Source organism: Malaclemys terrapin, chromosome 8, assembly GCF_027887155.1.
Source record: "Malaclemys terrapin pileata isolate rMalTer1 chromosome 8, rMalTer1.hap1, whole genome shotgun sequence".
NCBI lineage: Eukaryota > Metazoa > Chordata > Testudines > Emydidae > Malaclemys > Malaclemys terrapin.
In genome coordinates, this window is record NC_071512.1 from 89111637 (window position 1) to 89135639 (window position 24003).

General features: G+C 44.7%; 1 protein-coding gene across 1 annotated transcript; it reads left to right on the forward strand.

The window, feature by feature from the left end:
* The first annotated feature begins 430 nt into the window (after window positions 1-430).
* PTGER3 (prostaglandin E receptor 3) lies at window positions 431-23580 on the forward strand. The gene is made up of 2 exons (XM_054038338.1): window positions 431-1847; window positions 18650-23580. The coding sequence occupies exons 1-2, from the start codon at window positions 993-995 to the stop codon at window positions 18935-18937; spliced, it is 1143 nt and encodes a 380-aa protein (XP_053894313.1). The 5' UTR covers window positions 431-992; the 3' UTR covers window positions 18938-23580.
* The last annotated feature ends 423 nt before the right edge of the window (window positions 23581-24003 follow it).

Genomic DNA, 24003 nt, shown 5'->3' on the forward strand with positions numbered 1-24003 from the left:
AAATCGGGACGGGGGTGGGGGGGTAATAGGTGCCTATGTAAGAAAAAGCTCCAAAAATCGGAACTGTCCCCATAAAATCGGGACATCTGGTCACTCTAGTGCCAGGTCTATACAGGTACTTGTAAATAAAGTCAAACTTTATTTACAAGTGTTTAAGGTTTACCAAAGAAAACAGTTGGGTTCTCGCTTTGTTGGCACAGAAATAAGAAGGCATCGATAGAGAAAATCTTTTAAAATCATGTAGCTAGATATTGCTTAACATAACAGAGCAGCTGACTGAATGGATTTTACGTCCGTGTTAATTTCGAGCTAGATGGCGCTAATAGCCCTGTACACTTCTAGGTACATTACTCATTTGTTTCTTTTCCTCTCGTCCTCGTCCCCCCATCCCAAATTACAAATAAATAAAAGGAAACCTCGTGATGTGCTGAGGGTCGGAGGGATTAGAGTTCCCCCCCCCTCCCCCACGGAGCTCCCTGGCAGGAACAATCCGTAGGAGGAAAAATGTGACCAGGCGCAGAACGGTCTGTGGCAACTTTACTCCGCGTTGCACTTTCGGCACTGCCGCCCCAGGCGGGATGCGCTGCCCCGGCGCGGGCTAGGCTAGCGCTGTGCTGCCCGCCGGCGGAGCCTCGCTGGCCATGCCGGGGCTGGGCGGACTGTTACCGCTGTTACCTGGAAACCGGCCGCGAGGCGAGGCTGGCAGAGCGGCACACGGCGCCTGGCGCGCAGGACCCGGCCAGTGGCAACCCCCCTCCGCCCGTCGGGCCGGTTAGCTGGACGCAAGCCGCCCCGATTGCCAGCCTCTCGGGGGAGGGGCGCCCCCCCGCCAGCAGACCTGGGTGAATGAAGCCCCGGGGCCCCGCCTCCTCTGCCTTATAGCTCGGCGGCTGGCCCCTTCGGCCCACTGAGCCGGAGCTCGCCGCCATGGGCTGGGGCAGCGCGGGCGCGGCTGGGCTGCTGCGGCTCCGCTCCCGCGCCAAGCCCGCGGCATGACGCCCCCCCAGCTCTGTGTGTGGGGCGGCTTCAACCGCACCGCTCCCAGCATGTGGGGCGGCGCCAGCGCCTCGCCGGAAGCCCCCAACGGCACGGCGAGCCCCGCGGAGGGATGCGGCTCGGTCTCGGTGGCGTTCCCCTTGAGCATGATGCTGACGGGCACGGTGGGCAATGCCCTGGCCATGCTGCTGGTGTACCGCACCTGCCAGAAGAAGGAGAACACGCGGAAGAAGTCCTTCCTGCTGTGCATCGGCTCCCTGGCGCTGACCGACCTCATCGGCCAGCTCCTCACCAGCCCCGTGGTCATCGCCGTGTATCTGGCCAGCAGGAGCTGGCAGGAGTTGGACCCCTCGGGCAACCTGTGCGCCTTCTTTGGGTTCTGCATGACGGTCTTCGGCCTCTGCCCCCTCTTCATCGCCAGTGCCATGGCTGTAGAAAGGACCCTGGCCATCCGAGCGCCTCACTGGTACGCCAGCCACATGCGAACCAGGATGACCAAGACTGTCTTGCTCAGCATCTGGCTGGCAGTGTTTGCCTTTGCCCTCCTGCCCATAGCTGGCTTAGGGCAGTACACCCTGCAGTGGCCAGGCACCTGGTGTTTTATCAGCACAGGGGACAACCATGATGTGGGCAACACCTTCTTCGCTTCCGCCTTTGCCTTTCTGGGACTTTGCTCTCTGATCGTCACCATGGCATGTAACTTGGCCACGATCAAAGCTTTAGTGGCTCGGTGCAGGACCAAACCCTCAGCATCTCAGTCCAGCAAGCAGTGGGGGAGAATCACCATGGAAACACTGGTCCAGCTGTTGGGGATCATGTGTGTTCTCTTTGCTTGTTGGTCACCACTGTTGGTAGGTTATCTTTTAATTTGCTGTGTGATATTGCTAACCCCACAGCATTCTTTTACAGAGAAGGGGGTGATGGTTACAGTACTGTGGAGTGGGGGGAGGCAAACCTCTCACATCCAACTCCCTAAAACATTGTCTTTGTGTCCCCACAACTTTCAGCCTGCTTTGTAGGGGAAATAAGAAAGTGGAGGGGGGCACACCCTGTTGAAGAGAATTGAGTAGGAGGTATAAGGGGATCCCTTGGTGAGAGGTACTGGGGATAGGAGTAGGTGCAGGGCATGGTATGTATGGGAGGACCCCTTGGGATGGGGAGCTGAGGATGGGGTGTGGACATATACAAGGGGACTCACCATGGAGAGCTAGTAGAGTTGGCGGTGACCTGTATGAGGATCTCTTGAGGAACTGACCAGGGTTGAGTGTGATATATGGGACAGACTCCCCTGGAGAGGAGGTTAAGGGGGAAATGGAGGTTCAGAAAGTCCTTGATGAGGAGCTGATAAGGCATCAGCTGGAAGTATTGTGTCCAGTTCTGGGCACCACAATTCAGGAAAGATATGCAGAAATTGGAGAAAGTCCAGAGGAGAACAGCAAAAATGATTAAAGGCCTAGAAAACATGACCTACAAGGAAATATAGAAAAAAAACAGGGTTGTTTAGTCTGGAAAAGAGAAAACCAAAGGGGACTTGATAACAGTCTTCAAGTACGTAAAAGGTTGTTATAAGGCGGAGGGTGATAAATTGTTCTCCTTATCCACTGATTACAGCACAAGAAGTTATAGACTTAAATTGCAGCAAGGGAGATTTAGCTTAGACATTAGCAAAAACTTTCTAACTATAAGAGTGTTAAGCACTGAACCAAATTACCCAGGATGGTTGTGGAATCTTAGTCATAGGAGTTTTTAAGAACAGTTTAGACAAATACATGTCAGGGATGGTCATAGTCCTGCTTCAGTGCAGGGGACTGAACTAGATGAGCTGTCATATTTCTGTGATTGTGTAGAATGGGGGCTGTCATAAGCTGTGGGCATTTGTTGGACATTCAAGGGGGATGACAGAATGAAGGTTTGGGGAAGAGAGGTGGGGATGTTTAGGGAAATGAGGGATTTGCAAAGAAGGAAGAAAAGAAACTGGGAACATGAAGGAAGAATGTGGGTCTTAGAAGAGATTAGGGACACTAATGTATTTGGCAGGCAGGTAGGAGTGAGTGACATGAAAGAAGAGGGAGATTGATGGGGGATTTGAAAGTTCAGAACATCATCCAAAGACTGGTGTTAGCAAAGGGTCAAAACACACCAGGACTTGTATGGTTCTGCTGCCTGGATAGCAGAGAGCAGGTTGCACAGTTCTGTATTCTCTGAACTATGAAGATGGCAGGGATGTTTTTGCTCACCCAAGCACAGCAAGGGATCTACCCACTGGAGCACTGAGAAGCCTAGAGGTGGTGAAATAGGGAACCTAGCACCAAGTGCTGAGGCTATCAATCATCTTCAGGATCTTGGGAGGAAGTGTGTACTGCTGGAAGCCTTATTGTGATGGGGCCTCATGTTAAAGGGGGGAAAGTGTCCTTTTTTTTCTGCACCAAGCTTGTAGACACACATACTCCACTGCTTTGAGAAAGATGATCTGACCTGGGCCTTGTTAGCGACCTCTCACTCGTTACACTAGTTATTTCATTCAAGGGTTGTTTGCTGTGTCATATTTTTGGTTGTTTTCAGAGAATTCGTGATGACAGTAAACACTGCAACATTTTAGCATTTTTTTAAAGAGGCTAATCACACAACTTTTACCCTTTCTTCTTCTTCTGTTGTTTTTTTTTGCTCAGTCCCTTCCTTGTTGATCTGGGAAAAACCCCTTTTCAGAAGTAGAGAGCCCTGAATATAGAATGTGTGTGTTTCTGTGAGGGGTGGGGTGGGGGGACGATATCTGTAGCCCTGTACACTATGAAGCATGGCGGGGACTTTGCCCCCACAGGATAGCATTGTGAATGGTAGAGCATCTAGCACCTGGGCCCACCAGACATGTTCCAATGTGTGTGCATGCACATGTCTCTGAAGGGAAAAGGTGTAACTAGCTATGGGGCCTACTACCACCTTGTGCTGCCCACAGCAGGGATGCAGGAACAATTTTTATAGTGGGGGTGCTGAGAACCATTGAACCAAACTGGAAACCCTGTGTATAATGGAAACCACTTGGAGCCAGGTGGTGCAGCAGCCCCCCTAGTTCCAGCACCTGTGGCCCACAGTGACTCCACTGCTGTTCCATGGCCTGGTAGGGAGAATTCCTCCCCCACTGGGACCCCTGCAGATCTCCCCTACATATGGCTCATGTACTAGGATTGAGGATTTGGGCCTTACTATTGACAAGTGCAGCTACCTTGGGAAGAATGGTTAGTGGTGCTAATGGAATATTCAGTGTAAATAAGATGGCATTAGAAATGAGCTAGTTCTGCCCAATGACTTTATTTTTTGTAAATTAATAACATTCCAGGAAAATCTTAAAACAACCCCCCATTCTCTCCCCCCGCAACTTCTGCATGTTACCTGTACAGAGATCATTAATGGCTTGTGACAAAGGTGAAATCAGTAACCATATTGCAAACCTAGGGAAAATTGCTTTCTAAATGACAAACAGGACAATGTTCTACTTTTAAGAGCACTAGCGTAGCCTCGATTTGACCAAACACGTATACAGGATGCCCAATTTAGTTATGATTGCTTTTTTGAACATCTGCCCCTCCCCCCATCATGTGTTCAGCCTTTGATACCAGCTGTTGGTGATTAACTATCTTTTCCACTATATTGAATCAGCTCCTCTAAAAGCTACATAGCCTCCTGCTGCCACGCCAGAGGAGCTGAATGAGCCAATTGACCCCAGAAAGGAACTGCTGGTGGACAGTGCTCTATCCAGCTCTGCCTCTAGTGTAAATGTACCTCCTGGCGGTAAGCTAAAATAAATGTCATGCTGTGTATTGCCCCCAACATTCCCAATCGACTCATTTAGAAGTTAACCTATATGGCCATGCAGGGGAATAAGGGGGCGTAAGATACTCCTTTATCCCTCTCAGTTGACTCCCTGCATCATAGGTGATGATTAATTACTCCCCCTCCCACCGCAGGTGGACAAGGTGTGGGCAGGCAGGGGCTGGGAGGGGACAGAGCCTTGGCTCTACTCCCCAACATGCAGGCCAGCACAGCTGAGCTGGCACCAAAGAGACAATACACTGTGCCCAGGAAAGGGCTGGTGTAACTTACACCTTCCAAAGAAGATCCTGGGATCAGAGTGGGACTCTCACAGTTTCATCTCTGCTTTGGTCTTGGGGCTATCTGCTTTGCCTTTCTCACGGAAGAGAGCAAGGTGCCAGTCTAGCCCAATGTCTCCTCCTTATTTAATTGGCCATCCTCTTTTTACATAATGTTTGGAATGGGTTTGTGAATGACATTGATAAACAATACACATGAGCTTCATTACTTAATGTCTGCAAAGTACTCTGGGATCCTGGGATGAAAGATTCTGTCTAAGTGCATGATAGTCTGAGACTCATACTTTAGTATTCAGAACTGAGCTGGCATTCATAGAAGATTAGGGTTGGAAGAGACCTCAGGAGGTCATCTAGTCCAACCCCCTGCTCAAAGCAGGACCAACACCAACTAAATCATCCCAGCCAAGGCTTTGTCAAGCCGGGCCTTAAAAACCTCTAAGGATGGAGATTCCACCACCTCCCTAGATAACCTATTCCAGTGCTTCACCACCCTCCCAGTGAAATGGTGTTTCCTAATATCCAACCTAGACCTCCCCCACTGCAACTTGAGACCATTGCTCCTTGTTCTGGCATCTGCCACCACTGAGAACAGCTGAACTATATTCTCTTTGGAACCCCACTTCAGGTAGTTGAAGGCTGTTATCAAATCCCCCCTCATTCTTCTCTTCTGCAGACTAAACTATTGCTTTCTTGTAATATCATATCTGAGGCATAGTGTGAATTTATATACACGATGGAGCAAACCCCAATATCTTTACTCAGCCTTTGCTCAAGAACAATTGCATCATTTGAGAGTTTGCCTGGGAAACTAAATAGAAACTTATGGCCTTATCTGAAGCTCATGGAAAAATCCACATTGATGTCATTGGGCTTTGGATTCAAACCCTTAGGTCCTGATTCAGGAAAGAATCCCGATTCAGGAAAGCACTGAAGTACATGTTTAAATTAAGCATGTGCCTAAATCCTAAATTGAAGTCAATGGGAAAGCGTGTGCTTAAAGTTGAGTGCTTTTTTGAATCAGGGCCTCAATGAGGAAAGCAGGCTTTGTCCTAATATGAATAATAAAATAGGATCTCAAGTCACTTCACAAAACAGTAAATGTTATATTTAAAGATTAAATACATACTTCAATATCTGCAGTGCATCCTGATTATCCTGTTCTCTACAAATCTGCACCTTGTCTAATTCATACCAAAACCAACCATCTTACCTCACATCTCAGCAGCAATGTAAGAGCAAATGCTGTAGTGAGCCCTCAAAGCAGTAAGGTATCTTTACGTTCACAGGATTTAATGCAGCATATTAGTACATGATAGTGAATTAGAGCTCAATGGCAATTGCTAGAATTGACCAAAGAGGTGTACTATTACCCGCTGTCACTGCTTCCTTGTTGAATATTTCCATCCAGAAGCCCACTCAGCCTTGTAGAATGTGGATTGCGGATGTGGTTCCACTGCACAAGGTGTATGGGGCCTGAAGGCAGGAGAGCTATGCAGGATCCTCCTGGCTTTGGATTCATTCATTTTCCCACAGGGCCATACTCACTATTGTTCCTTCAGTGGCAGGAGTTCATGCAGCTGTTCTCAAAGTCTATTTGAATAGGCTTTTTCTAGTTAAAATTTAAGATTTAAATGCTTTAGAAACAGCGACAGAGACTTCTCCCTTAAGGACCTTCAAGGTGGCTGTCATTTTTGCTGCCATGAAACAGACTCGGATATACAGAAGGCTACAAAACTCTGTGGAGTCTCAATTCTGCCCCAACACCCCTATTAACAAGCTTGAATTCCTGGCCCTTTGAAGTTAAGGGGAATTTTGCTGCTGACTTCAACAGGCCAGGATTTCACTCCCAGAATGGAAAATAATATTTGTCCTTAGCCTTAATTATTTGACGGTCAATAAACTAGTTGATTCTTAACCTGACCAGTTAATACAGGGCCATAAACTGTAAATTTAGTCATGTGCATAAGTGCTTCTGGTATCTGGCTCCTAATGAGTGTTTATACAGCCAGAATCTCTACTGGTCACCCAGATACCACATGTCTCCTTCCACTATGAATACTATGAAAGCGCTATTGTGTGTATCTTGGTAGCTCATTTTTCTTGCCGCTTTATTACTTTTCCTAATGTAATATGAAAGCTATAAGAGACAAGAACAGCTCCATTTTTTTGAAACATGGGAATTGTCTGTCATTAAAGACTGGGAAACTAAGTAAGCCAAAAACTGCATTTAATGACTTCTTCATTGTTCACTAGTACAGTACATTGAATACAGAGCTAAAGCAATTTCAAACTACTCCATTTTGTTTGTCATATTTTGCTTTTACTCATATTGTGTAGATAGTGCCTAAAATGTGCTAGGTGTTTTCCAAATGCAGAGGAACACACAATCCTCTCTTTAAAAGGTAGAAGGATCTCACAAGTCTGTTTCACCAAGCCATACATTTTTAAGCAAAATGGCCTTTTCTCTTTTTTTACACACACACACCAAAAAATATCCCCTCCTCTACTACTGTGTAGCAACGCTTCTTCATGATTTATTTTAAATAACTATTTAACTTGTACTGCAAGGGTGCCCTCCACTTTACTTAATGCATCTATGTCAAGAGAAAAAGAGGCACCTACATGCAGCGAGGAGAGAAATGGGACAGTCACAGCAGAAGTTGGGCAGACCATCTGAGGCTTTTAAACATAATTGATATTATGAGAAAATATTCAGGGAGCTGTAGAAAGAAGGCAAAGAGATTCTCTAACATTTTGCTATAAAAAGGTCAGCACTGAATGCTGAACTGGCAACCAGCCTGACCTTTACAAATCAAAGGCAGGGCCAGTTAAAAACATACTGGGTAGCAGACCTTTGAATTTGTTTTATCTTATTTCTTCTGTCTGACTGCTTGGGACTCTGCTGATGCCCAGAGTGAATTAATGAATTGTATTTGTTTCTTTATGAAATGATATCACTTCAAAACTTTTCATGAATTTTCCAGGGGCCCGGTTCCATAAATCTTCTCTCCAGTATGTAGCCTCTATGCCAACATGGTTTCCCTCTTGTATTCATAGTCCCAAAGTTCAGAGCAGGCATTATAGAACAATTTGTGGGGGGTTTTGTAATAATTAAAAAGAATAATTCTAGAATAATTAAAAAGATTGGCACACACTAGGAACAATGGGCCTGATTCTGATCTCACTTGTCTCAGGATGACTTGTGAGTAACTCTATCGTAGTCAGTAGCGTGTCAGAGTAAAATCATCGTAAAGGAGATCAGAATCAGGCCCAACATAGCCCATAGATAGGAAATCTAAAGTATATTTTTGCCCTTGATATTTGTGTTTAACTCCCATGAAATTTCTTCTATGTGCATTAAAGGGAGAATTGCCTTGTCCCTTTTTTCCTAGCATAGCTGACTTAAATTTGGTGCATAAATAGTTTTAACATTATGAGTATTCTTTGCAGAATCATTCTTAATTTAATAAAAAAATCTGCTGGAATGTATTTGCCATGATTACACTTATAATTAGTGCATACAATTTTTCGGAATACAAAGCAATTAACCTTCTAAGGCTAACTCAAAAAGTACAGAGATTTTTTTCAGGCCAGAAGGGATTGTTATGATCATCTATTTCAGGAGTGGCCAGTCTGAGAAGGAGCCAGAATTTAAACAATGTACATTGCCAGAGGGCCACAATAATATGTCAACAGTCCCCCATCAGCTCCCACCTGCTCCCAGTGTCTCCCACCACCGGCAGCCCCACTGATCAGAGCCTCCTGCTCCCTCCCTGCACCTCCCAATCAGCTGTTTCGTGGCGTGCAGGAGGCTCGGGGTGGGGGGGAGGAAGGAGGTGCAAGGGCATGGCAGGCTCCGAGGAGGGAGTGGGAAGGAGTGGAGTGGGGGAAGGGTCCGTGGCAGAGCGAGGGGTTGAGCAGTGAGCACCCCCCGGCACATTGGAAAGTTGGCGCCTGTAGCTCTAGCCCCAGAGTCAGTGCCTATACAAGGAGCCGCATATTAACTTCTGAAGAGCCACGTGGCTCCGGAGCCACAGGTGGGCCACCCCAATCTAGTCTGACATCCTGCATAAACTTAGGCCAAAAGGAGAGGCTTTCATTGGAACCCCAGTTACATTAATCATTTTTATCATCATTGCATTAAAACAACTATTCTGGATATTTTGTAAGTATTTTCCAGCTTAAAAAGTCAGTGTTTCCCAGAATCATTTGTTTATGCTGTAGAGACTTTGGTAAAATGAGGTTTGTATTCTGTGGCTTAATGGGGTTTTTTTGAGTAAACCGCTGTTGTTAATGAGTTTTGAAAACTCTTCTTATTAACTCAGTAATAAACCCTTACATGGACAATGCTATGTTTTAGGCCTATCTCTTGGAAACAGGCTTAGGGTTGCCAACTTTCTGATGACAGAAAACTGAATACTCGTGCCCTGAGGCCCTGCCCCTTCTCTGAGGCCCCACCCCCTGCTCTCTCCATCCTCCCTCTCTCTGTTGCTTGCTCTCCCGCACCCTCACTCACTCTCTCATTTTCACTGGGCTGGGGTTGAGGTGCAAGAGGGGGTGAGGGCTCCAGTTGGGGGGTGCAGGCTCTGGGATGGGACCAGGGATGACGGGTTTGGAGTGAGGGAGGGGGCTCCAGACTGGTTCAGGGTGTTGGGCTGTGGGAGGGGGTATGGACTGGGTGCGGGCTCCGGGGTGGGGTCAGAAATGAGGGGTTCAGGATGCGGGAGGGGGCTCTGGGCTGGGGAGTGGGGGAGGTGAGGGCTCCAGCTGGGGGTGCAGGCTCTGGGGTGAGACTGGGGATGGGGGGTTTGGGATGCAGGCGGGGGCTCCGGGCTGGGGATGAGGGGATCAGAGTGCGGGAGGGGACTCAGGGTTGGGCAAGGGGTTGGAGTGTGGGAGGGGGTGTGGGCTTTGGGAGGGAGTTTGGGTGCGGGAGGGGGCTTAGGGCTGGGGCAGGGGGTTGGGGTTTAGGAAGGGGGTGAGGGGTGTGGGCTCCAGGCGGCGCTTATCTCAGGCAGCTTCCGGGAAGCGGCAACATATCCCTCTGGCTTGTAGGTCCAGGGGGCTCTGTGCACTACTCCTGTCCACAGGCGCCACTCCCACAACTCCCATTGGCCACGGTTCCTGGCTAATAGGAGCTGCGAAGCCGGCACTCGGGGTGGCACTTGCACTGCAGGCATGGGTAGGGAGTGGAGTGCTCCTGGCCACCCTTGCACCTAGGAACCAGGCGGACATGCTGGCTGCTTCCAGGAGCTGTGCGGAGCTGGCCACTGCGGCCAACTGGACTTTTAGCAGCCCTGTCAGCTGTGCTGACCAGAGCCACCAGGGTCCCTTTTCGACTGGCGTTCTGGTCAAAAACTGGATGCCTGGCAACCCTAAATGGGGTTAGTCAGAGGTTACTATGGTGAGGGACAGGCAAGGAGCAGCAAGGTCCTCAGAAGCCCTGGACATCAGTCCTCTATGATGGGAATTGTAGAGGAATTGTCAGGTAGATGACAGTGCCTGGACCCTGGGGAAGGCTTGGTCAAAAAAGGAGGATATAGGGGAAGTGATGTTGTATTGTTCTCGCTTAAAATTAGACAGCAATAGTAGGGTTACCATATTTAAACATTTAAAAAAAGAGGACTCTCCACAGGGTCCTGGCCCCGCCCCTTCCCTGCCCCCGGCCCCGCCCCAACTCCACCCCTTCCCCGCCCCCTCCCCTGAGCACCCCGCATTCCCCCTCCTCCCTCCCAGCAACGCGAAACAGCTGCCCAAGCGCTACCGGCTTCACGGTTTGCCGGGCAGCCCCCAGACCTCCAGACCCTGCGCCCCCGGCCAGGCGCTTCCCCAGGGCAGCTGGAGCCCAGGAGGGGAAGCACCCGGCCGGAGGCGCAGGGTCTGGAGGTCTGGGGGCTGCCTGGCAAACTGTGAAGCCGGTAGCTCTCGGGCAGCTCGGCTCTTCAGCTACACAGAGCTGAGGTGTCTGGGGGGAGCAGCAGCAGCCGCCGCGGGGAAATCTGCCTGCAGCTCGCAGCCTGCCGGAGCCGCTCTAAAGTAAGCAGGGGACTGGGGCAGGGATGCTGGCAAAACAAAGCTGGGAGTATTTTCCTGGACATGTTCAGCTTTTTGGCAATTTCCCCCGGATGGGGATTTGAGAACCAAAAAGCTGGACATGTCCGGGAAAATCCGGACGTATGGTAACCCTAAGCAGTAGAGGCTTAAGTCTATTTTATATAATTTCAAATAAAACTGGAAATAATCATGGGCAGAAGTCTTTTAAAAAATAAAACTAAATTAATGGAAGCTGCAATCAGTAAGTTGTCCATGAAATAGGAGCTAGAAGTTTAGTTTATTGTCCTTCTCCACTGCCTAAAAAACCCCAGCTTCCATAGAAAAGCACCTGGAGACCCAGAATTCAGTCACTAAGGATTTTCACTAAGGATTGCACAGGGTCAACCTTCCCACATTCAAATCCAAAAAGATCAAAAAGGAATGAAATGTAATTCTTCAGTACCAACTTTATAAAGATAAAGAAACATTACAATTTCTACAACATAACATGGACACTTTATAATCCACATTCTTCAGTTATACATAAACATAAAGAAAACAAATTAAATATAAACAGGTCAGTCCCCACAGAAAAACAGTCAGATGTAACTTTGAGTTCCCAAAAGCTAAGATTGAGTTCACCTGAATCTCAGTTCCAGTTGTTGCTCACCAAAATCTATACAGTCTGCTGAGTGAAAAGCATTGCAACAACATCTTCCCTTCACTTACTTGTAGAAATCTCCAGCTGGAATCGTCCTTCTCTGCTGCAATCACTCGGTTAACTAGTCAGCTAACCCATTAACTCTCAGTTCAGTATATAGATTTAAAAAGAACAGTTTTTGAAAAACTGAAAATAGCAAAATATAAGTGGCTCTTTCTCCATCATCACATTTAAATAAGAGAAGTTGGTGAATCATACTAATTGAGTCAATTTAAAATAATTTGGCTAAAATCAAACAACATTCCAAGTATACAATTAAAATAAAAAAAGTTTTCCCTTTCTACAGTTAACACAGCCAGGGCTTCCCTGTTGGAGGCTTAACGTTATCACTAACCTGCTGCAAAATTCTTCAGAGTTAGGGGGAAACAACTTGCTTTCTGCTCCTGTGGTTCAGCTTCTCTCCCAAGCCGCAGATGGCCTTTTGCAAAGCCACTGCCCTGACTACTTGCCCACATAGAGTCTGACTCCAGCAACAGGGCATACCCAAAGCTACCAAACCCAATTCCAGAAACTTCTGAGTGTGCAGTGCTAATTGTGCATCTGCCTAGCAACAGTGAACTAGACACAACTCATTCCTACCCCACCCAATAGATCTCCTAAAGCAGGGGTGTTTTATTAAACTACCTTTTGGCCCGAGGGCTACATCTGGGTGGGGAAATTGTATGCAGGGCCATGAATGTAGGGCTGGGGCAAGGGGTTGGGGTGCGGGAGAGAGTGCAAGGTGTGGGAGGGGGTATGGTGTGCAGGAAGAGGCTCAGGGCGAGGGGTTGAGGTGTAGGAGGGGCTCAGGGCAGGGGGTTGGGGTGCAAGAGGGGGTGCAGAGTGCAGGAGGAGGTGTCTCAAGGTAGGGTTAGGGGGCTTGGCCTGCCCTGGCCCCACACTACTCCCGGAAGTGGCCAGCATGTCCGGCAGTTGCTCCTGGGGGTGGGGTGGGGCCGGCGGCTCTGCCCTCACCTGCAGATACCACCCCCGCAGCTCCCATTGGCCGCGGTTCCCCATTCGCAGTCAATGGGAGCTGCGGGGGGGCGGTGCCTGCAGGCGAGGGCAGTGCATGGAGCCCTCTGCCCCCTCTCCTTCCCCCAGGGGCCGCAGGGACGTGGTGCTGGCGCTTCTGGGAACGGTGCGGGGCCAAGGCCGGCAGGGAGCCTACCTTAGCCCTGCTGCACCACGTGGCTGGCAGTCCTGCAGGCTGGATTTAAAGCCCTGACGGGCTGGATCCAGCCTGAAGGCCATAGTTTTCCCTCCCCTGTCCTAAAGAGATATCTCCCTATTAGGCACACAGGTTATATTGTGTAACCACATGACCTTACCTCTTCCTTCCCCCCATCTGCTTTCTCCAACTCTTTATTTAAAACCACTTATTACTTGTCTACAGTTTAGATTGAGCATCTTCAGAGTCTAGCACAATGAGGCTTCATTCTGATTGGGTCATTGGGCACTGCCATAATACAAATAATAATTATGAGATGTAAATATGTTTCTGTGTGTACATTACAGCCAATGTGTACACACAACGGGTAGACTGCGCCGTAATACAAATAATAATTATGAGATGTAAATATGTCTCTGTGTGTACATTACAGCAAATGGAAACCAAAGGGTAATTAATTAACATTCCCAGAATTCAGGTTATTTTCTTCGGGATCAGTATTTGAGGAACTCTGAAATATGATAGCCCTTATAATCCTTTTAATCTTGTTTTGTTATCTCAGAATTCATGAAATTGCAATATCAATTGGCAGATAAATACAGTATTTATAAAGAATCTGCTTTCATGTGCCAGTTGCTATCTGTTTTGTTTATATTACATAATACTCCACTGTTACATGGAGTGTTAAATTGCTTTGCTGAAAATTTCACTTTAAACAACATATAAGGTTATAATTCCATGAATTCTGTGTTGGCCTATTAAAATAATTTTAACTGAAATCTGTAAAAGTTGCAGGGCTAGATCCTCAACTGGTGTAAATCACTGAAGTCACTGGAGCCACAGAGACTTATATCAACAGGGGATCTGACCCATAATTTGTATAGTAATGTAAATTAATCACCCTGTTTTATTAAACTACAAACTACATAAAGTGATGGGGCAATTCACATAGAATCATGGACACTAGAGATAATAAAAAGCTATTATGTCATCAAGTACATCTTCCTGGCAGGGCAAGATTACGTATTCTTTATTATGAATTTACTAACAATCTGTCCAGTCTAATTTTAAATGTTTACTCACAACATGTTGTATATATGAAAGCTCAAAGACTCCCAGCAAGTTTATAAAATAAAGCAATTTAAAAGAGCATTTATTCTATTTAAAAACAAACACATTCAAACTTGTGCTAAGTCTAATGTTTCAGCTTGAGAACTCAGCTTCTGCAGACCTATGTGATTGGTGATCACTGAGGACAAAACTACTGGTGAACATTCCTGACTTCCAGAGGCCCCACTTAACTATTTTTAACCAGCCATCCTCCAGAATTGTAATGTTTAATTATTTGCAAGGATTCTTTAGGCAAAACGGTGCCCTTGCTCTTAGGAGCCATACTGGGGCATGGGGAGAATAGGATGGCATCTGTGCACAGAGGGACTAGTCTTTCGGCAGGAGTAGCTGGGAAGAGAGCAAGGGGAGGGGAATCCTGTCTCCTGGAGTAGCCTCCACCAACCCATACATGGCCTCCTTGCAGGATGTAGCAACATATCTTCTAGCCCTTCCCATTCCTCTATCCTGCCCCCTGATGCTCAGGCAGCCTTCATAGAGATGGAAGAAGGGCTCTGTGAAAAACAAGGGAGTTGCTCCATCAATGCTCCCACACACACTTCCCCTCCCCCCACCCGAGTGTCCATTGCCACCAACCCTTTTGCAGGGGAATCAGTTCTGCTCTCATGTGTTCCTCTACACATGAAGGAGGGGGGTTGGATTTGCCCTGTAATGTCCAGCAGTATCCTATGACTAACATACGTAGCTACCTCTCACCTTATCGCCTTAAAACAAGGATCATAACCTACCAGTAAATCCTTTGGGCTCATTTCTGCACCCAGTTACACAGATGCTACTCCCATCAAACCCCACAGGAACTGCACCTGTATAACTGAAGCAGAATTAAGCCTGTTAATTATATTATGCTAATTATCACTGCCTATCTCTCAGCCTATCGGACCCCAAGACAGTACCCTGTTTGGTTTGCTCTTGGGCAATAGCTATACTTGAAAGGACCCCAAGGTGGTTGGCCTGGGAATGGCCAGCCATTCCACTTGGGCTGTCAAGGGCCAATATGAAGATCTACCTGCTAGCTGTAGCCTGGTTGGACCCTGTGGTCTCAGTGTAATATTGGGCCCACAGAAATGCAGTTTCTAGGGCAGCTGGCAATGCTTTCTGTGGTGGCTAAACTTCTCATTGAAGCAGAACAATTCACTGGCCCCTGGAAATGCAAAAGTGTGTGTGGCTTAAAGATCTAACATGGGCATTTTGTCCTGGTAATAGCAGCTTCTTAAAGCCAGTTGTACATCAGCCCCAAAAGCACTGAACACTGCATTGTGTTGATATAATACAAGCAGTTGTCCCTCTGCCCTTCTTTGTCAACTGTCTGTGTCCCAAAAATGCCAGCCCCTGAGCAGGAGCGCAGTCTATGGTACAAGAAAGCAAGAGATGCCTCTACCTGCTCAATAATTTCTTTAATTTTTTTTCCAAGGAGTAGCTGGGGTCAGTCTTCTGCCTCCTATCTGGTTCCTCCCTTACTTGGCTGCAGATATATCCCCGCAACACTCCCTCCCCCCAGCTGCTGAAAATTAGCAGGCCTTCTCTGTGTCAAGCTTGGCCAGATTTAGATGGCCACGTAGCTGTACCATACAATATCGGGCATGTACTGGGACAGTTCTGGGAACTTGGGGATGCATGATGCTGTTTCAAGGTGGCAGGGGAGTGAGGCCTAAATAGGATATGACCCACTGATTCACGGCAAAGAATTTACCAGCTTTTCTTGCAGTTCATTTAGTGCATTATTATTTTCTGTAGGCCAAAGCCTCGTGTCTGAAGCTGAATTTGGTGCTAATGTTACAGTGAGTGTATTTCACAAGCCTAAAGTGTTACACACTATCCTCTTTTGAATGTATTTGATTTCAGTCTGATTGGGGAAAGTGGGTGTATTTTTTTAATAGGTTAAAAACAGAATACAAAATCGTTCCTGACTAATTCAAACAGACTTGAAACCACCATGTTAATACAGAATGGAGTCTGTAGTCTGCAGTGGTGTTTTGATAAAATTATTATGGAAATTTTAACGCCAATTACACCTGTGTTTCTGTACAACTAAAGAATGACTTCCTCTCTTCTATCTCTTGTCCTGAAAGAGTGCTTTCATTCTGCTGTTGATTTATCTTGATTACTGCTATTCAATAGCCAGACAGTAAAACAAATACCAAATTAGCAAAAACAGAAATAAATTTTTTTTAAAAAGTTCGCTTAAGAGGTATATGTCCTCCTTGATGTTTGTGCCTAATTCCTTCAGGATTTTGTGTGCTCATAAAAGGGAGAATTGATGTTTTTTATTAGGAATGCAGTCCTCTTCCTACAGTTTGTAGGACTGGACCCTAGTTTTCAGTTATTAAATTAGGCTGTATCAAAGTTTTCTGTTATTAAAGCTAACTTGAGTCAATCGTTTTGAGATTGGAAAACTCAAGAATTAGAGAGTTATCTCTCTGATACTGGTTTGCATAGTTTTCCTTGCTCTGCTGGACCTGATCCTGCTCCCCTTGAACAGGGCCGGTTCTACTGTTTTTGCCGCCCCAAGCAGAACGCCGAATTGGGCGGCATGCGCTTTTCCGCGGTGGCGGCAATTCGGCGGCAGCTTCTGTCTTCACCCGGAAGACAGAAGCCACCGAATTGCCGCCGTGGGCAGCTTAACGGCACACAGACTGCCCCGCCGTCCACAGCAGCAATTCGGCGTGCTGCTTGGGGCGGCAAAAACACACGGACTGCCGCCCCTTGCACAGAGCACTGGGTCAGGCCAGGCTCTGCAGTTGCGCTGCCCCAGAAGTTTGCAACCCCGCTGCCCAGAGCATTGCGCCAGCGGAGGAGCTGAGGCTGCAGGAGAGGGGGAACAGCTCGGGAGGGGCCAGGGGCAATCCTCCTGGGCCAGGAGCTCAGGGGCCAGGCCAGGAGGATCCCGCAGGCCGGATGTGGCCCGCGGGCCGTAGTTTGCCCACTTCTGAACTAAACCATAGAAAAATAAATACGTATTTGACATCCTTCAAAATGTGCCTACTAGTTCTCAGAATTATATAAATTATATCAGAACATGAATGTATCACAACACAGAGAGCCTCTCACCATCTTTTTCTGGTAATTAATGGATATATCCTGGGAAAACAATAGACAGAGAGAAACTGTGGTCTTGTGGATTAAGCAAAGGACTGGGAAGCTGGAGTCTATTTCTAGCTCTGCCTCTTTCCTGTATAACCATGGGCAAATGAACTAAACTCTTATTGGCCTTCCTTTTCCTCTCAGTAACATGGGGCTAATGATGCTTCTATGTTATGAGTTTTATTTCATTAATGTCTATAAAGCACTTTGAGATTCTTAGATGCAAAGGGCTCTTGAAGTGCTAAGCATTATTTTGATTGATTGAATTATTATATTGCAGTCTTCAGTTGATAAGTCTTTAAAAGCCACAAACCTTGTGGCAATTCATAAACCAACAGGGAAAATTGATTTGCCAAGTTCATATGTCTATTTGTGCCAACCATCTCAATAAGCAATAGCAAATAATGCACAAATCTTATCTAACACCCCCAAGGACTAAGGGGATCGCTGACACATCTCTATAATGGTGCTGTTAGTCTAGCAGCTGGCAGTTTGAAATACAAGTGTTAGGACTGCCCTGGAGTACAGATTTTCTGAGAGATAGTATGATTGAAGATCTTCAGCTTCTAGGCTGCTTTCTCTACAAATTAATGGCTATTGTTTTATTTGGGGTAGATAGTGGTAACACATCAAGAAAAGCCGATCTACTGATGCAATTTCTTTTGACAGCTGCCGGACATGTTATAGTAGCCAGAGGCATGGCCACTCTGGCCCCATTTTGGGTGGTAGGTACTGTAACGTATGGGATATGTCGGTCATGGAAATGCTTGCATCAAGTATGTTTAAATGCCCATGATTTTACAATTTGCCTACCTTTTCTCAGCCACACCAACTAAAATACTTAGGGGTCAAATAGCCAGGCTTATCATTCTTTGGACCTTATTAACTCATATTATATTGAAGTTTCTTCTCTCAATATGAATTATCCAGCTAGATTTAGCAATATGGGTAAGGGTGGAGGTGGCAGAATGAGCTCTTTTAATTGATTTCCCAAGCTCTGCAACTTCCTCGTCTAGATCAGTCCATCTCCCACCAGTACAATTTCATCTAGCCTTCTGCCACGTCCCAAAGATGGGAGATAACAGGCTCCTGGCTGATATCAGTGCCAGATATATTGGATCAAACCAGTGGACAAGGTGAGGGTAAGATCTTTATCTCCCCTCCCCCCCCCACCACCATTACTGCTGTGACCTGAAGCACATCCTTCATGCAAATCCACACAACACACAGAGTATTGTATGTAAGGCCTCTTTGAATGAAGTTCACTGGGGACATCCTTTATTTTCCATGATCGTGGTTTGATTTGAGGGAAGTAGCAGGAGGGGATCAGAAGATTCTAATCTGATGGGCCCCTCTCTCATAAGACATTTCTGCCCAAAGAAGTATGGATGTAGTTTATTTTTAATGATACACATTTTTCTCATCTTTTCATAGATTATGATGTTGAAAATGATCTTCAGTCACAAGTCGGTTGAACACTGCAAGCCATCTGACAACACAGTTCAAAGCATAGAACTGCAGAAAGAATGCAATTTCTTCTTGACGGCTGTCCGCTTGGCCTCTCTAAACCAGATCTTGGACCCCTGGGTTTATCTGCTATTAAGAAAAATTCTCCTCCGAAAGTTTTGTCAGGTAGCAAATGCCATCTCCAGTTGTTCTAATAATGGATTGAAAGGGCGACCTATCACGTTAACAGATGAAATCAGACAGACAGCAGCATGAAAGAATATTGATACACCTTGCATGCAAATTACTTTTGACAAGTAGTCTTAAGCCTTACTGTGAATTTGGGCATCTGTGGCATGCCGGTGTCTCCACATAACCAACTGCAGTATAGTAGTACTTTTGAATGGACATAGAATGCCAGATAATTATGTATCCGATTTGCCAACAATACATAAATATAAACAAAGGAGTATGGCCTATTATTAACAGTTACCTAAAATTCTGGTCTCTTTATGATCCATAGCTAAAACCATTCAAGCTAAAGAATGACTTTTTTTTCTGCTGTACACATCATGTTTTCTGGGGATTTTTCTTTCTTTGAAGGAGAAGAATCAATAATTTTTATGTCAGGTAACATTTGAGACACAGATTCAACAGCTTAAGTTATTGAAAAGACTCATTATTGCACTTAATTTTGACTCTAAGCTTATCTGCTAGATCCAGATATTATTCCTACCTCCTTTTTTGGGGAAAATGCAAGAGACTTGAGGAAAAAAATAATAGGAGTCCTTTCCTTTCTTTAGATTTCAGTGATTTGTTAGAAGAATTGCCAATGTCATTGTGTATAATAATGGTGTTCTCTTTCAAGTGCTGAAAGGCAGCAGGAGTTTTATGTGCTACATGGGCTTACCATGGTAATTACTGATTTTTAGTGAATGCAAGAATAAACTTACCTGCCGCAAAGGAGAGGGGGCTTTGAGGAACAGCAGAAAGGTACAATCTACCTTATTAAAAAAAAAAAAATAAACTTTGCACTTTTTTTTACAAGTAATACCTATGAAACACCCAGGTTAGTGAAGCATTGTTTCACACTATGGTGATGTAGTCTACCTTAGCTATTCACAGTAGATATCCCTTTCACATAGCAAAAAATTCACCCAATACCTTCAAAGAGCAGCTTTATTTGTGAAGGTCATGATTCTGGGAAGAGAAAGACCTTTCAGCTACCCTCTGGTGGTGGGCACACCACATACACAGCACCACTTTTTTACTTAAGCACCCTAAGGGTGGGTCACTCACAATATGAAATATCAGCCAAGAAACAATAGATTTTTCCTAAAAGCCAGCTTTGAGAAACATGACAGCCTTGGGATTTTTTTTTTCTTTTTTTAAATCAAGCCCCATTGTCAGCAGAGATTTCAGTTGGAGGATCTCATTACTCAGATCTTTCCTTGAGTAATTTTCAGGTTGGATTATAAGCACTCACATTTCTGCCGTATTGTTTGAACATCTTTTACTAACTCCCTTGTTTTCCTCCAGTTTTTCATGGGCCCATAACCTCTAACCTGTCCCATTTAATGGCCTTCTTTCTGGATTAGATCTCTATGAAATTGTTTGCAAGAATATACATGCCAAATTCTGGTCTGTTACACACAAATGCAAGCTTGCTGAGATTAGTGGAGATACATTTTCTTAGACCATATCTAAATTCAGCCATGGAATTTCTATCGGAGTTAAAGGAGGTTTGTACATGGGATTGGTACAATAACTGTATTTATATGTTAGAGTATGAAAAACCATTGGGCAGATAAGGCCTTTAAAATGGCATAATTGTACTTAATAGCAATGCATAATCGAATGGAAAAAGTAGCTCTCAAGTTCAAACATAATTTTTGATATCACACTAGTCTGATTTGGTAATGGGCAATATTAGAAATGTGCTACTGTAAATACTCTTGTAGGTACACATTGAAATAGCATGAAATATGAAAATCCGAGGTGGCAGCCAGAAAGCATTTGGCTAATCACTTTTTATGTCCTTGTGTCTAATCATCACCATAATGACAGACAAGAAAAAAAAGTAACTGGAGTTAGATTGGCAGTTAACATTGTATATCAAAGCCTCAGAGGTGATTATTTTTAATGTGACATCAGGACTCTGACATCTCAATGATAAGTCAAGAAATAGTGTAAATTATACTGAGGTACTTTGACATTTTGTAATCCACTGGTTTTACTTTAAATCTACTTGCCTTCTTGTTCAGTTTCATAGTGACACAAAATAAACATGCTTATTCGGCCCATATCTGTCTGAATAAAGAAGAAATCAAGAACCTCATCCAAAGCCCATTGAAGCCAATCAGTCACTAAGGGGTAGGGTTACACTGCAAAAAGAGATGTGCTATTAACTCGGGTTAAATTAGCAGTGAACACAAGACAACTCATCTTTTAACTCAGGTTAGCCAGTCGAGTTAAAGCCGATAGGGGAGCTTGAGATACTGCTCTACACTTACCCACTGGTTCGGCGGCAAGCAATCGATCTTCTGGGATCGATTTATCGCCTCTTGTCTAGACGCGATAAATCTATCCCGGAAGTGCTCGCCATCGACGCCGGTAATCCTGCTCCGTGAGAAGAGTAGGCGGAGTCGACGGGGGAGCCTGCCTGCCGCGTGTGGACCCACAGTACCTTTAAGTTCGAACTAAGATACTTCGACTTCAGCTACATGAATAACGTAGCTGAAGTTGCGTATCTTAGTTCCAACTGAGGGCTTAGTGTGGACCAGCCCAAAGAAAGGGAAATGCCTTGTTAACATTTAAAAAGGCTTTCAGCTACTAAAATATCATTTAGAAAAACTCCTATATAGTTCCTAAATCCTCATCACATACACCTGTAGGAAGTACAACTCCATCAAACTTTTTATGGCCTTCTGTAGCTAACTCTGATTTTCTTGTTTTCATTCATGGTCTTTTAGGAACAGCTGTTCACCAGCTTATGTATCTCTAAAGCTAGATAGCTCCTCTGAAAAATAAAACAACTCCTGAATATGTAACAGATGTGCAAAATCCGCCAAATGAGACTAATTAACCCAAGATCTATGATGTGCCCTGGTAACAGGCCAGAGGACACATCTAACAGCAGTCTAAGTGAGGAAGGCAGCATGTTTTGACATCAAAAGTATTTTTTTCCAGTTAGCAAGTCTCCCTTCTGGTTTGCATGCTTTTTGTCTGGGTATTTCTATCTTAGCCCATTTCTGTGATGTCCCTCTTGCAAAAGTTATGTATTATATTCCTATTAATGTGCCTATCATTAAAAAGAAGGCTGAGTCAGGAATAGTTATATAAATAGATGGTTTACAAATGAATGCTGCTCTTAGGACACTACTTAGACTAATGTGATCCAATAAGAACACTGTCTTAATAATTTAGTGTCAAAGCTAAGATGGAACCAAAGACACACCTTTTAAAAGCAGAGCCATTATTCTTCAAGGCATATTAGGATAGTCAGTTATGCACATCCATACAATATGTCTTAGAAGACATAGAGCTTAATTCTGCTTGGACATGCACAGCTCAGTAGGTTTGCAATAGTGCAAAAAAGAGTGGAATTTGGCTGATATTCTGAAAATCTGAAACATACCCTTCAGCTACAAGAGCTTTACACCAGTGTAATTGAGATCAGAATTTGGCATTCAGTGCCTTCTAGGTAATAGAACAGAATACAATAAACTAGAACTACAATGTCCTGGCCGACATTTGGAATCTGAATAAAACAAGATCTACTGTCCAACACTCTATAGGAGATAATGTTGAGTACAATGACCATATGTGCCTACACAGCATCTGCCCTACGAGTGTCTAGAGCTCATTACTGGTAAGCGCTTTGGGAAATAGTGAGAAAGATACTGTATAAAACCAAATTATCCCTTACTCTCTTTGAAAAAAGTGCCAGGTGCCATTTCATGCCAAAAGACTGTTATGTTAAAAGCCTGTTTTTCTGTTCAAGAGATTAGCCTCATTCAGTTTATGCACATCCGCTGTTTTTCAGAAATCTGTCCCTTGTAAAGTGTGTCAGAGTGACCTCAGTTATTTGAGTGAATTGTGCTCTGCCGGACTTTTCTGTCAATCAATAGCTGAACAGCAGCATGGTACAATAGGATCCAATTTTCTCTACGTATAGTGTAGCAAGGGTGCAAAAAGTCTATGAGACTGAGTAATTTTTGTCCTAATATCACCACTGGGAAAACATTAGTTTTTCATCTAGACTAACAATGAAATACGCAATGGCAATATAAGAACTGCTGAAATGTAAAGATAGTTTAAACTAATTGTTGAAGGGAACCAGATATGGGCATTATAATGCTCAAAATAATCTCATGGGTTTGCACTCCTGTTATTAAAACAGTTCCTTCATTTTTTTTTAATTTAGAGAAAAGGGGGATTAAATCTGTCTTTGGGTGCAGTAATATGAAGAAGAGCATTTTATAAAACAAGAAAGTATGAGAAATTATTTGCATCTTAGTTGTTTATACCAAAAGAATTTAAGCACTATTTGCCAGGCATGGCCGATATGACATGACTGGCAACTGAAGCACTTTCTTAAATGAATTCAAAGATCTTTATCAGAAGTGTAATTATTTGTTTTGTTTTCCCATTTATCTGGTTCTGTGGGGAAGATATTTTTGCTGTATCTTTTTGCAGATGCCTTCTATGTTATTCTAAATGTATGTAAATTTCACTACAGTAGTATTTCAAAGATCCATTTTGATAAAATGATGTACTTCTGTCAGAGACATTGTAGAAACTGTGGTGTATGGTGGAATTCTTTTGATATAATTTTGTTGGCATTCAAAACACAGCCTGTTGGTGTATTGAATGTGTATGTGTTGTATTTGTCAATGCAAAATAAACATTTAAAAGTTCAGCAGAATAACTGGTCTTTATTTCTTGATGCCAACTTTTGCCTGCAATGTTTTGATACAACAATTTCAAGTAACCTTCTGCAATTGGCTTCAGTGTGAGCACTATCTGCTGCTAAATTTTTAAACATCTTGAGCCAAATTCTGTGCTGACTTCATTAGGACTGACTGCAGAGGTTTAAGTACAGAATCTGGCCTCTTTTGTGGGCCAGATTCTGCCATCCTTATGCACACCAAGCAGTACTTCGTGCCCACTGAAATCAGTGTCACCATTTGCAGAATAAGGTAGTACTATATGTGAGAGAGGATGGCAGAATCTAGCACTCTATCAATAGGTTAGCAGCACATTTGTATATCTTGATAAAACAAGATACCTGATTTATAGCATTTGTGTTTGTTGTACATAACTATCTCGGTTGTTCACCT

Coding starts and splice junctions, on each gene's coding strand:
- PTGER3 (XM_054038338.1), top strand. CDS start 993: ATGACGCCCCCCCAGCTCTGTGTGTGGGGCGGCTTCAACCGCACCGCT. Junction 1,848..18,649: donor CTTGTTGGTCACCACTGTTG/GTAGGTTATCTT, acceptor ATCTTTTCATAG/ATTATGATGTTGAAAATGAT.